General features: G+C 32.5%; 1 protein-coding gene across 2 annotated transcripts; it reads right to left on the bottom strand.

Annotated features, from left to right (window-relative positions):
• Positions 1 to 1,520: 1,520 nt before the first annotated feature.
• On the bottom strand, positions 1,521 to 9,855 carry LOC107438421 (uncharacterized). 2 transcript variants are annotated; one of them, XM_016050714.3, is made up of 4 exons: positions 9,700 to 9,855; positions 4,918 to 5,109; positions 4,739 to 4,845; positions 1,521 to 2,259 (listed from the first exon to the last, which is right to left on the bottom strand). In XM_016050714.3, exons 1-4 carry the CDS (start codon positions 9,758 to 9,760, stop codon positions 1,627 to 1,629), a joined length of 993 nt encoding a protein of 330 aa, XP_015906200.1. In that variant the 5' UTR covers positions 9,761 to 9,855; the 3' UTR covers positions 1,521 to 1,626. The 2 variants fall into 2 exon arrangements, with proteins under 2 accessions (XP_015906200.1, XP_071040436.1); XM_071184335.1 differs by lacking the exon at positions 9,700 to 9,855 and adding an exon at positions 9,373 to 9,529.
• Between the last annotated feature and the right edge of the window lie 1,299 nt (positions 9,856 to 11,154).

Here is an 11,154-nt window from a genome sequence, read left to right as displayed (position 1 = left end):
CGGGATTCGTTTCTCTGACTCCCAAAATATAGGGGTACTTGGTATAATCCCATTGCCGGAATGGTCCCAAAAGTTTGGTCAAGTTTTGGACCCTTTAATGTTAATTTTACTTTTCGCTTATTTGTTCAATTCGTTTCAAGCGAATTGAAAAAAAATGTTGCACAGAATTATAATATTTGTTTATTCAAAGATAATTTTCATATAAAAATTAAATGTCAGCAAACATTTAGTATTTTTCATTATTTTATTTATTAATAGTCGAAAACATTTTGAATTGTAAGGTATGCACTTTTTTACATTATTTTAAAGTATTTAAATTAACGTGGCAAAATACAAAATATGAACGAAATGTGTTGAACAGTTTTTGAGAAATTGAATTTTGAAATAGTCGTACATATAACTCGATGTTACTTAATAAAAAATTTTTGATTCGCAGTGACTCGAGGTTACTTAACCCATAAATTCAGTGACATGAGATGAAATTTCATGTCACAAGCAATGGTTCCATTTTTTTTTTTTGGCAACGGACCTTTAAGTAATCAACCTTTTTTCGGTGGAACCCCCAGAGTGAGATTCATAAAACGCAAAAAGGGAGAATGATTCAACTTTTCCCCTAAGAGGGAAAACATACAGAAATGTTTTATTCTTACTGTAGTAGTATTAGGTGTGACCAAGGTGGGGTTGTCATGAAACTGTCATGTCCGATATGTTACTTATTTGTTTAATTAAATTTGTTGTTTAATATTACTCACCCGTTTAATTATTTATTATACCAAAACCCACAATTTAAAAATCCTTCTCCCAGGAATCTTTATCATTACTAATTTTAAATTAGGTTTTTCAAACTACTGCTTAATTTGCAGTCCTTGTGCTATATCTATAGTCTAATTAACAATTTTTTCCTGCTGAAAATCATTTTGAAAAGAAAAAAGCCGAATTACGGTTTACTTCTAAATAAAAACCTAAAAGAACTTCTATAAACGTTAAAAATGCTTATCATGGAATCTTTCTTATTAAAAAAAAGTTAGTTATTTTGATTTGAAAAAAGCGTGATAGGAAATAATAATGGGATATTTTACGAAAAGTCATTCCATAATTTTTTTCAATACATTGTTATTAAAAATTGTATATTTTTCTTTCCAAAAAGCCATTTATAATATATTTTCATTTTACTTGAAATAATTTCATAGAGTCCCATAAGATTAAATAAATTATGAATTACAGGTTAGATCTAAATATAAGAGATTTTAAAACTCATCACTGGTCATAAAATATTTTAAATCGCTGAACCCCTTGAAATCTTACACTGTACCCTAGGGTTCCGTGGAACACCATTTGGGAACCACTGATCTAACTACCATTATATATATTTATATAATATGCAAAATGCAGAAAAAAATGCTTACATTGTCATCAAATTGCTCACATTTGAAAGTTGTTTAATAAAATTGAGGGATATTAGAAGTGTTTTAATAAAATTAAAGGATTCATGATAATTTTCATCCAGACATTTAAAACAATCAAAAATGAAAAGTTGATTTATTTTGTAAATAATTCTGAATATAATGCAACACGTTTTTTCTAGTGAATAATTATAATTTTCTGCATAGTTGTATAAATATATTTTCATATGGATGTGCCATTCAAATCAAACAGTGCGTATGCTTTACTCACATCTGCTTGTGGAAAACCCTTTTCGATAAGTTGATAAAGTCCGTCTTTGAATGGCATATTTAATTTGCTCACTAATGCTTGAGCTTCTGAATTAGGAGTAGGAATTACTATGACAACTCCTTTTCCTTCGTCAAATCCTTTAAGAAGTGATTTCATCAACGCTTCAGCAATCTTGGAATCATCTGCGTAGAGTGGTCCGATTCTCTTAGCACCAGGACAGGTTAACTTGATGCCACCATATCCAACACATCGATCCTTCCTCAATGCAACCAAGCTTCTACTGTTCGGTTCTTTGAAACTCAAATCCAGAAAGGCCCGTCTCTCATAACCAGCTACTTGCAAATCATAGTCATACACAAGTTCCAAGAGCTTTTCGTCAAATGCGTGGATTGCAACGTCTTCGGGTAGATCGTGAGAGAGAAGATTGGTGTCTAGGTTTTGTGTAGAAATGAATCTCTTAATAGTAAAACCGGTGTCGACTTGAAATTCTAAAATATAATCTGAATTTTTTGCCCATGCTTCGAAGGTGAAAGTGGTTAACAGTCTGTTTTCGAGTCTGTGTCGTACTGCTTCTTTGCGAATCATCTGAAGGCACAAAAATGCACACAAAAAAATTTAATATCACAAAAGAATCGAAAGCAATTTTGTAAGAGAAATTTGTTTTTGAATGTATAATGTATATTAAATAATCCCAAGAAACTGTATTAGTATAAAACTGTTTCCATTATTGTGCATTATGTTTGCATCCTGCTGCTAGTAATATAAAATAACTCTCTTCGGATATATTACACTCTGGGGAGTTTACAGTTTGAGTGAGGTTAATAAAAATTTTGTATCTATGCATTATATTATATTACTTATGAAGTATGCCATAAACGATTACGTAGCTCTGACTGTTACAGTTCAAAAATTTCAAAATTTTCAAATAGCAGCTCTCATTTTTTTGATTGAAACGTGATGCTTACAGTAAAAAATTAATTGGAGCTGGGACGAGCTCTCTTATAAAAAAATAAGTACTCAAAGATGAAACTGCTTGTTGTTCCGCACCACACAGTCAATTTAGCTCCATGTTACGGAAGTGTGACCACATAATGGGGGTGTGATTCTGTATCTTACACACAATTATTCGAACTGACGTTACCGTTCAACTAGAAATGAGCCTCGCCTCTCCAAAGAATGGATAAAGGTCTTTTGTTGTTAGCGTCATACTGAATGAAAAATTCATATCTTAAATTTAACCGTAGTTGATGGTCGTCTGCTTCCAAAGCCCTTTGAAATCGGAAAAGGTACATAGAAGAACTGAGAGCAGAATTTACCGATAAGAGAAGTTCGGTACATCCAGCGTGCGTGAAACCCCTCATGCGCTTGAAATTTGACTTATGCCACCTTGGTGTACTTTCGCTACAACCTCAACAGGTCCTCCGGTTTGTGATCGATCACATATGTATCTTGCCCCGTAGTGGACTGATCGTTAAGACACGGTTCCCAGCAGATCACCGAAGTCAAGCATCACTGACTACGGTCAGTGGGCGGGNGCTAGTCCTTCCTCATTAGGAATTGGTTATATTTCAATAGCATTTTGTATGTATTGGTCCTCGTTAAACTGTGCTACCGTAAAGTGCTCGACTTCGCGCAGGTAGTCGGGCTACCGAAACGGGGGTGCCATCCCCTCCGCAGAGGATCAAAATTGTGATGGCATGTCTTCGGATCATCCACTGGGATGTTTCCCAGACCGTCGCCAATAGCCCATTGTGCAGCTCTAATGCGACGTAAATTAACAACAACAACAACAACCACATATGTATCTTCAAATTTTCGTATTAAATTCCGTACAACTTGTGCAGAACGTGGTCCCAGTCGTAGTTGCTTATTTCTGCAATAAATAAGCAATGCCTCTGTTGCATTTCGTCTAGGTAATAAAGTATTGCGATTTTGCCTCGTTGCTTCATTGTAAGAGACCTGTTAGTCAAGTCAAATGACAAGAAAACAAAACGGAACGAAAAGAATTCCGAGTACATTTCCCTGCGCAGCTAAGAATAGATCTTCTTTCAGGCCTGTTCTTGTTTAGAGAGCTAGAACTGACTCCTACAGACAAATCGAATATTAGTGAAACACAAAAATCTTCGCTTTATGGTTTTGTGTCGATTTTATTTTTCTAAAAAACGCCGGCCAGGTGGCCGAGTAGTTAGCGTGCCTGACTGTGAAGCCAATGACTACGTCGAATCCCGCTCAGGACGTGGATATTTCTCTGTGTGTTGCGTCCTCTGTTGTGTAATGTGGCCCACGGTATCTGTGGCAGTGTATGGAGTGGGTAATGTTGCTCGCCTCCGTGACTTTGGTTCACAGGTGCCCGCCGGTTAACGATAAATGAGCAACACTTCCTGTATCTTCTAAGGCAAAGAACGAAAGTTCAATTATTAAAATATATACATAAAGAAAAATCAACCTTTCCTTTATTTCTGTTTCGTGTCTCCATTTCTCATGCGAAAAATATCGTTTCAAATCCATTTTATGTTTTTTGTCGCAAATATTATGATTCGATCATAAATTGTGTGTGTTGCCCTTTGAAAACTTTGAAATTTCGTTTTTGTAACTGTAACCGCTAAGGCTTTTAGGGCATAGTTCTTAAGCACATATAATATAATGCTTATTTAAAAAATTTTATCAGCATCCCACAAATGATGAGTTCACCAGAGGTTTACATGTAGGCAAAGTTATTTTATAATTTGCCTGTACATAGAGCCCATAAAATACGAAAACTACAATGAAAACCAAGAAAGGGAAAAAATTAATTAAAAAAGGAAAAGCAGGAAGATAAAAAAGGAAAAAAATTAAATAATATTAAAATGCTGTTTTTTTAAAAAAAAATTGAATTAAAATTTACAAAATAACAACAAAAAAGATATAATTTCAACATAATCTCTCAAAATATAAATATAATAAATTTATATAATGAATTTCCGTGGATATAATTGTGTTTTGTAAAAATGTTTTTGAATTTTTTAAAAATTGTTTGATAATATTCATAATTTTACTTCTTTTTTTCCCTTTTTTATGCTCTTACCTCAAGTGCAAGATTGCTTTTTCTGTAGTCTTGTTGAACATACGTCAATCCGGATATATATAATCCATTTGCGAAATTTAGCATAGAATGTGTTCCAATAATATTACCTGTAATGAAATATGAATTAGGTTCACAATTTTCACCGCATTATTCAATTTGAGAGGTTGATCACTTGTTACCATCACGATCTTCAGCTACAATAATCGCTTCAGGATCCAGTTCATAGAAGGAATAAAGACTGGGTGTGCAATCGTGAAGCTTCAGTGTTTTTCGGATTTCGACTATTTTAGGAATATCGGCTTCTGTGATGTTCCTCGTTCTGTAGTTTCTTTTTATGTCTGAATAACTTCCCTCAAAACACTTTCTTTCAACTAAAAATAAAAAGCACAATACACTTTTTTTTTGCAATGTGATAGTCACGATTTTAATGTAATCGTTTATTTCAACCAATATTAAAATCACATAAAAGGTACACAATGAAAACAATAAAAGACATGAAAATAAGATTTTTAAATTGAATATTGTATCAGAAGCTGATCCGATTTTAATGTAGTCGTTTTTTTTTAACCTATATTAAAATCACATAAAAGGTATACAATAAAAACAATAAAAGACATGAAAATTAGATTTTTAAATTGAATATTGTATCTGAAACTGATCTGATTTTTTCTCTCGGAATTTTCCACGTGAAAATAATACGTTATTTTAAAATCACTCATTCTATTATACTTAATAATATGAACAATTCATTTGTTTCAAAACATTAAAGATGATAATAAAAGTCTAGTTGTTTCAAGCGCTTTAAAAATAGGTGTCTATTCTCAAGATTTTCAAGAAATGAATGAACATCTGATGAGTCTTTAGAATGGGCGCTTACCATCTTCATGATGTTTTTTAATCAAAAAAGTTTTTTATAGGACCAAGGTTTTTTTTTAGCTTTATTTTCTTGGGATTTTTCATAGTTAACTTTTTCGTTATTTGATATAAAAATTAGATTTTTTTATTGTACTGATGTAACAGTACTTGATAGAAGTTTTTATCTTTGAAAAATCGTTCACATTTCCATCATTATATCATAAGTCTTACTAAAACAGTTATGTTATTAAAATTTTTTGTTTGTTTACATTTAATAATCCACTTTACAATTTTATTCTTGACCGATGTCGTGTTCAACATCAAATCTTCTACGAATTTGTACATTAAATTTAAAACGTTTTACACTCATGCAACCTTAATTTCGGTAAAAAGGCTGGTTACACTCGGGAAATTTTTATTTATTTAAAAATTTATTCTGTTGTTGTTTTCTATTGCATGAGATTTTTTAACAGATCTTTACTTTCGTATCGATGATTTCAAATCTGTAATAGGTTTCCCTCTCCAAACTTCAGTTTTTTTAAATGACATTTTTTGACCATATTTCGTCGAAATGCACAAGATTAAAAACATTATATGTAAAGGAGGTTGCGTAAATAGTGCGACAAGTTTTAGGGGAGTTGGAATAAATCCTCAGGATTAAAATTGCATATTAATTCATGCCCAAAAATGTCGCTAAGCGCTGCTAGGAGCGCCTAGCTATTATGAACTGTTTCTTCTTGTGCTTTGAAGCAGGTAATTATAAAGAAACGTCCCTAGCCTATTACGACGATCTTTACGGGTAACAATGTAATTTTCATTCGGGTGATGTGCATAAGTCTTCCTGAAGTTTGTCACAACATTTCTGTTACATATAAATGTTACATATAAACATACAACCCCTGTTACATATAGATGTTTTTAAACTTGTACATTTCAATAAAAATAGATCAATAATATCATTTTCAAAAAAAAAAATTTGTAAAATTTATGAGCAAAACTAACTAAAATATTTTATTCTCTCACCCGAATCAGACAAGATTAAGTAATGGTATAAATTCAACAAAACATTTGTTCTTCAGTGTTATGTTGTAGTCGTAGCTCATTAAGCAAGGGGTGCGATTGTTCCTGTTTTTAAGCGGCGCCATCTATGACGAAGAATTTGACTTCCGAGGCACGCATACCTTACATCCGTTTATAAGGTGGACCCGTTCATACATCCATTCATTCATCCACAGATCGTAATTTTGACCAGAACCAAAGAACGATCCATCTCCAATTCAGCACCCTCAGAGGTTTAATTTGCTGTGGGAACATTAAGGACTTTGTGACCCAACAGAATTGACGTGCACTAGTCACCATTTACTACACGGGGGTCTTCGGGCGGCTATATTCGGCTCACGAACGTGAGTCTAGCGCCCTGCCAATCAGGCTATCATGGCTTCTCCAGCGTTATCTTTAACTTAATTAATCATGTATTTATTTATTTGAAAAATGTTAGGAATTCTTATTTTTCGAGAGTTTGAAAGCAAATTTTGTAATTAAATTTTTGTTAATAAATTTTTGCTTACTCTCTCTCTCCCTTTAAAATAAGAAATAAAAAAGTAGTTTCGAACGTTTTGTTAATTGATTTTTTTTACATAATTAAATTAGTTTCTGCTTTGTTTGGTTATTTAAAGGAATATAATCCATTATAATTAATTTTGGATTTCCTATTGTTTACTTATAAAAATATAACTCTCTAATTTGTATGGTTTTGATATATGTTTCCCGCAGAGCTTTATTATGTAAGGCATTTGCAATGATTTTGATCTGATTATATTTCTATATTTATAAACTCTTTTCACAGTTTTCATTAGGAAATAATCTTTAATTAGATATTTATTTGCAAGCTAATTCGTCGAATTTGTTTGAGAAGTCTCTTTCTTTGAAATTGGTATTGAAAACATCTCTAATATAAATACATTGGGAATCCTGGAAAACCCTGGTCTAACATCCAAAACAGTTTGCCACAGTCCTCGTAAGAAGGCTGTGACAAACTTCAGACTCTCAACGGGCCTAGACTGCTTGGCAGAGAACCTCAACAAAATAGGTATCCTTCCATCTAGAGAGTGCCAAATCTGCAATTCGGGAACCATGAACTCAGATCACTTGCTTGTATGCCCTTTACTGGACAAACAATCCCAAGAGCGAAGTGATCTGTGTAAACTTTACTGGGATGCCAGAGATCACACGAACTCTCTGTAAAGACTACTCCTCATTCTTCACTGTTTCTGACTTTAATTTTTTTCTATGTGTTCTTTTTGTATTGATATGTGTTTGTCATGTGTTTTCTTTGTTTGTTATTGTAATTTTGTTCCTTTTTACTCCTTGTTTTTAAGTCTACTTAAAGCTGAACATTGTATATGGATTAATATTTCCAATAAAGCCATATGTAACAACACAACATTGGGAATCATTACAAAACTAATAATGAAATTTAAATGGGACACATTTTTTATTAATAAATTATTTTATTATTGTTTTTTCATCTAAAAGGCATATCATTTCTTTTATAATTGCTAAATGGACGGTGGTCCTAAAAAAATTAGGAATCTGTGAGTATTGTTTCGAAATTTGATTTACTTGAAGGACTTGCAAAACCCCGGGTCACGGACCGTTACTGGACAGTGGATCAAATGGTACCGACCCGCTCAAGGAACGTTTTATTTACTCTGGTGTATTTCTCCCGAGTTTCTACAACTTTCTATGGATAAGAGTTAAACGTCACTTAAGGTTGCCGCTCATGTAATTAAATTTCATTTTAAATACAATTAAATTAAATCGAAACAATCTAAAATATAAACAATTAACATCCCTCAGTGGATAAAATTACCAAACGTTGACCGGGTATAGAGCATTCCCCTTCGAATGAGGTGAACCGCGGCTTTGAATACCAGCGATGGCTGGTCGATACGATTTCCCCACCCCCGACTACCATAGACCACACAACCGACGGAAAATATCCTTAGACTTAGACGGATCATGGGTTTGAGTCCTCTTGCTGTCAGGCTAACCGTGAGTGGTATTAGTGGCTTTTTTTAAATGTAACGCAAAAAAAAATTGTATTCACACACAAATTCATGCACAAACAATATTGCCAAGTAGAAATTTTTACGCGATAAAATGTCTTTGTATAATTTAATTGAAAACAATGGCACAGATTATTAACAATAATTAAACATGAACAATTTGACAATAATTATAATAACGTAATAAAGAGTTTGTGTCACTGTTCGTGTCAGTGTGTTTCTCTTATAACTCCGATTGTTCTAGTGTGATGAAATTTGGACAGCGGATGAAAGGGGCAATTTTCGCCCTCTAGCTTAAAAATCGATCGAAAATTTCAATGAAATTATTTGGAAAAAAGAGGTTAAAAAAATGGAATTTTTTTTTAATGTTTCGCACTGCTTCTATGCCACCTAGCCATTATTTTAAATTAAGCTGTAAATGTTTCTGTTTTAAAAAATGATTTTATTCGATAACATCATTGACGTCTGTGCTAGCTTATAGCTCTCAGTTACCGAAATAGGCAAAAAATCTCAACAGTGATAAATTGCCCTGTGTGTTATGTGACACTTAATGATAATAATGCAGTGGTAAAGTCAAGATTAAGGGACAAGGCAGTGAAACATCATATTTGCGAACTAGACACAAGCAGGACCCTGGGCAACACCCTTACCAGACTCAGAACACGCCCCCTGAGAGGGATGAAAATTCAAAAAGATGGAACTACAAAGTACCTGCATTGCAGAAACTGTGGCCCTGACTCAGAACTGCCATCGTTCCCTTCCATTTTGGCCATCTTACAACACATTTGTGACTGTCCATAAGATCTGTCTTCGGGCATAATTTATTTCCAATCACTAATTCAAAATCATTCTAATTCATTAAATTTAACTTGAAATCTGAATTATAATTCGATTATTCTATTTCTATATATTCATTCCAATTTGTTAATTTTATTTCATAATTTTCCATCTAAATCATTCATTCTAATTCTGCAATTTTTATTCTTATTCATTCATTATAATTCATATCTTTTATTTATTATTTCTAAAAACACTTACCTCCAATAGATTTAAATAGACGACTAAACGGTGAAATATTCCTAAAACTAAATCTAGACATTTTTGCGGAAATCTCTCATAAAACGATCTTTAAGAAAGCTAAACAAGTGAATAACTAAATTTGAGAAAAAGGAAATTCCATATAAAATGCCAACGAAACTATGTACGTTTGCACAACTGGTTTAAATAAATATTTTATTCGTATTTTATTGTTCTTTAAGGCAATCAATGCTCAGTGAGCAAAAGTAAAAACGAAGCACCCTGAATAACGAGGGGATTTGCGAGGATGACCTCAAATGTACTTATTAAATAGGGCTGATGATATTTTAAGTTTCAAAATAATACAGAAAAATGTACTTTCTCTGAATAAACTCACTTTTTTCGATGAATTTGGATCCTCAAGATGTAGGGAGTAGCCGCAATCTTTGAAATAGGGTCCCAAAATGTTGGGTTAGGGGAGCGGTCTACAGCCCCCTTAGTGTTAGTTTTACTTTTTGTGTATTTCACCATATCTCCTCGAGATATTTTTTTAAATAGAATTCAAAAATTTTTGCACTCAATTATAAAATTTGTTAATCTAAAGATATCTCTAAGAAAAAAATAATTTTTACTAATTATTTATTATATTTTATTATTTTGTCTGATAACGGTCGAAAAAATTTTGAAATGGAAATTTTTAAATTATTTTAAAGAATGTAATTTTATATGATAAAATACAAAATTTTAAGGAAATGGGTCGAAAAGTTTCTGAAAAGCAAATTTTAAAGAGATATATTTATAATTCAATTTCTCCTGAACTAACTGATTTTCCAATTTCATTCTAATCTTATTTTTGGACAAACAAAATTAACAATATTTAAAACTGTGTAAAAATGTGCATCATCTTAAAATTTAAAATTTTTTCGACGTAATTAAGTAAAATTGTGACATCGGGTCGCCAAATTTGTTTTGCATTTGTTTCACTTTCCCCCTTTTCAAGCCGCTTTGGAATTTCTGCTTACCAGTCGTCAGAATCTGTCGGTTTATTTGATCGACACGTGTGATTTTGTCAGTGTGTTTTGTCTTAGTTGTAGCATGTTTCTTCTCTCGCACTTCCAAAAATCTGGTTGAAAGATAAAATCGGGCTGAAACACGAAAAACTTAAATTTGTTTACAGAGGCAAGCTCGAGTATAAAAACCAGGATGTCCAAGCGAAGAATACTTTCAGACATCAACCGTGAACCAGAATGTAACTGAAATTTAAAAAAATTTTTTTTCTCTTCCCTTATCGCTCCAATTCAGGGAGTTAGTAATATCGATTCACCGCCACTAAAGGTGCTTTTTCAAGCCACATGCCTTCTAATCGTACTCTTCAACATCTACAATCAGTCTTCATCAGTGTAATGAAATCTTAATCATTCAAAAAAAAAAAAAAAAAAAAAAAAAAAAAAAAAAAAAAAAAAAAAAAAAAAAAAA

The sequence above is a fragment of the Parasteatoda tepidariorum genome, chromosome 8, assembly GCF_043381705.1.
Source record: "Parasteatoda tepidariorum isolate YZ-2023 chromosome 8, CAS_Ptep_4.0, whole genome shotgun sequence".
Taxonomy (NCBI): domain Eukaryota; kingdom Metazoa; phylum Arthropoda; class Arachnida; order Araneae; family Theridiidae; genus Parasteatoda; species Parasteatoda tepidariorum.
The sequence above is the reverse complement of the archived record's forward strand: the minus strand, read 5'-3'. Positions and strand labels throughout refer to the sequence as shown.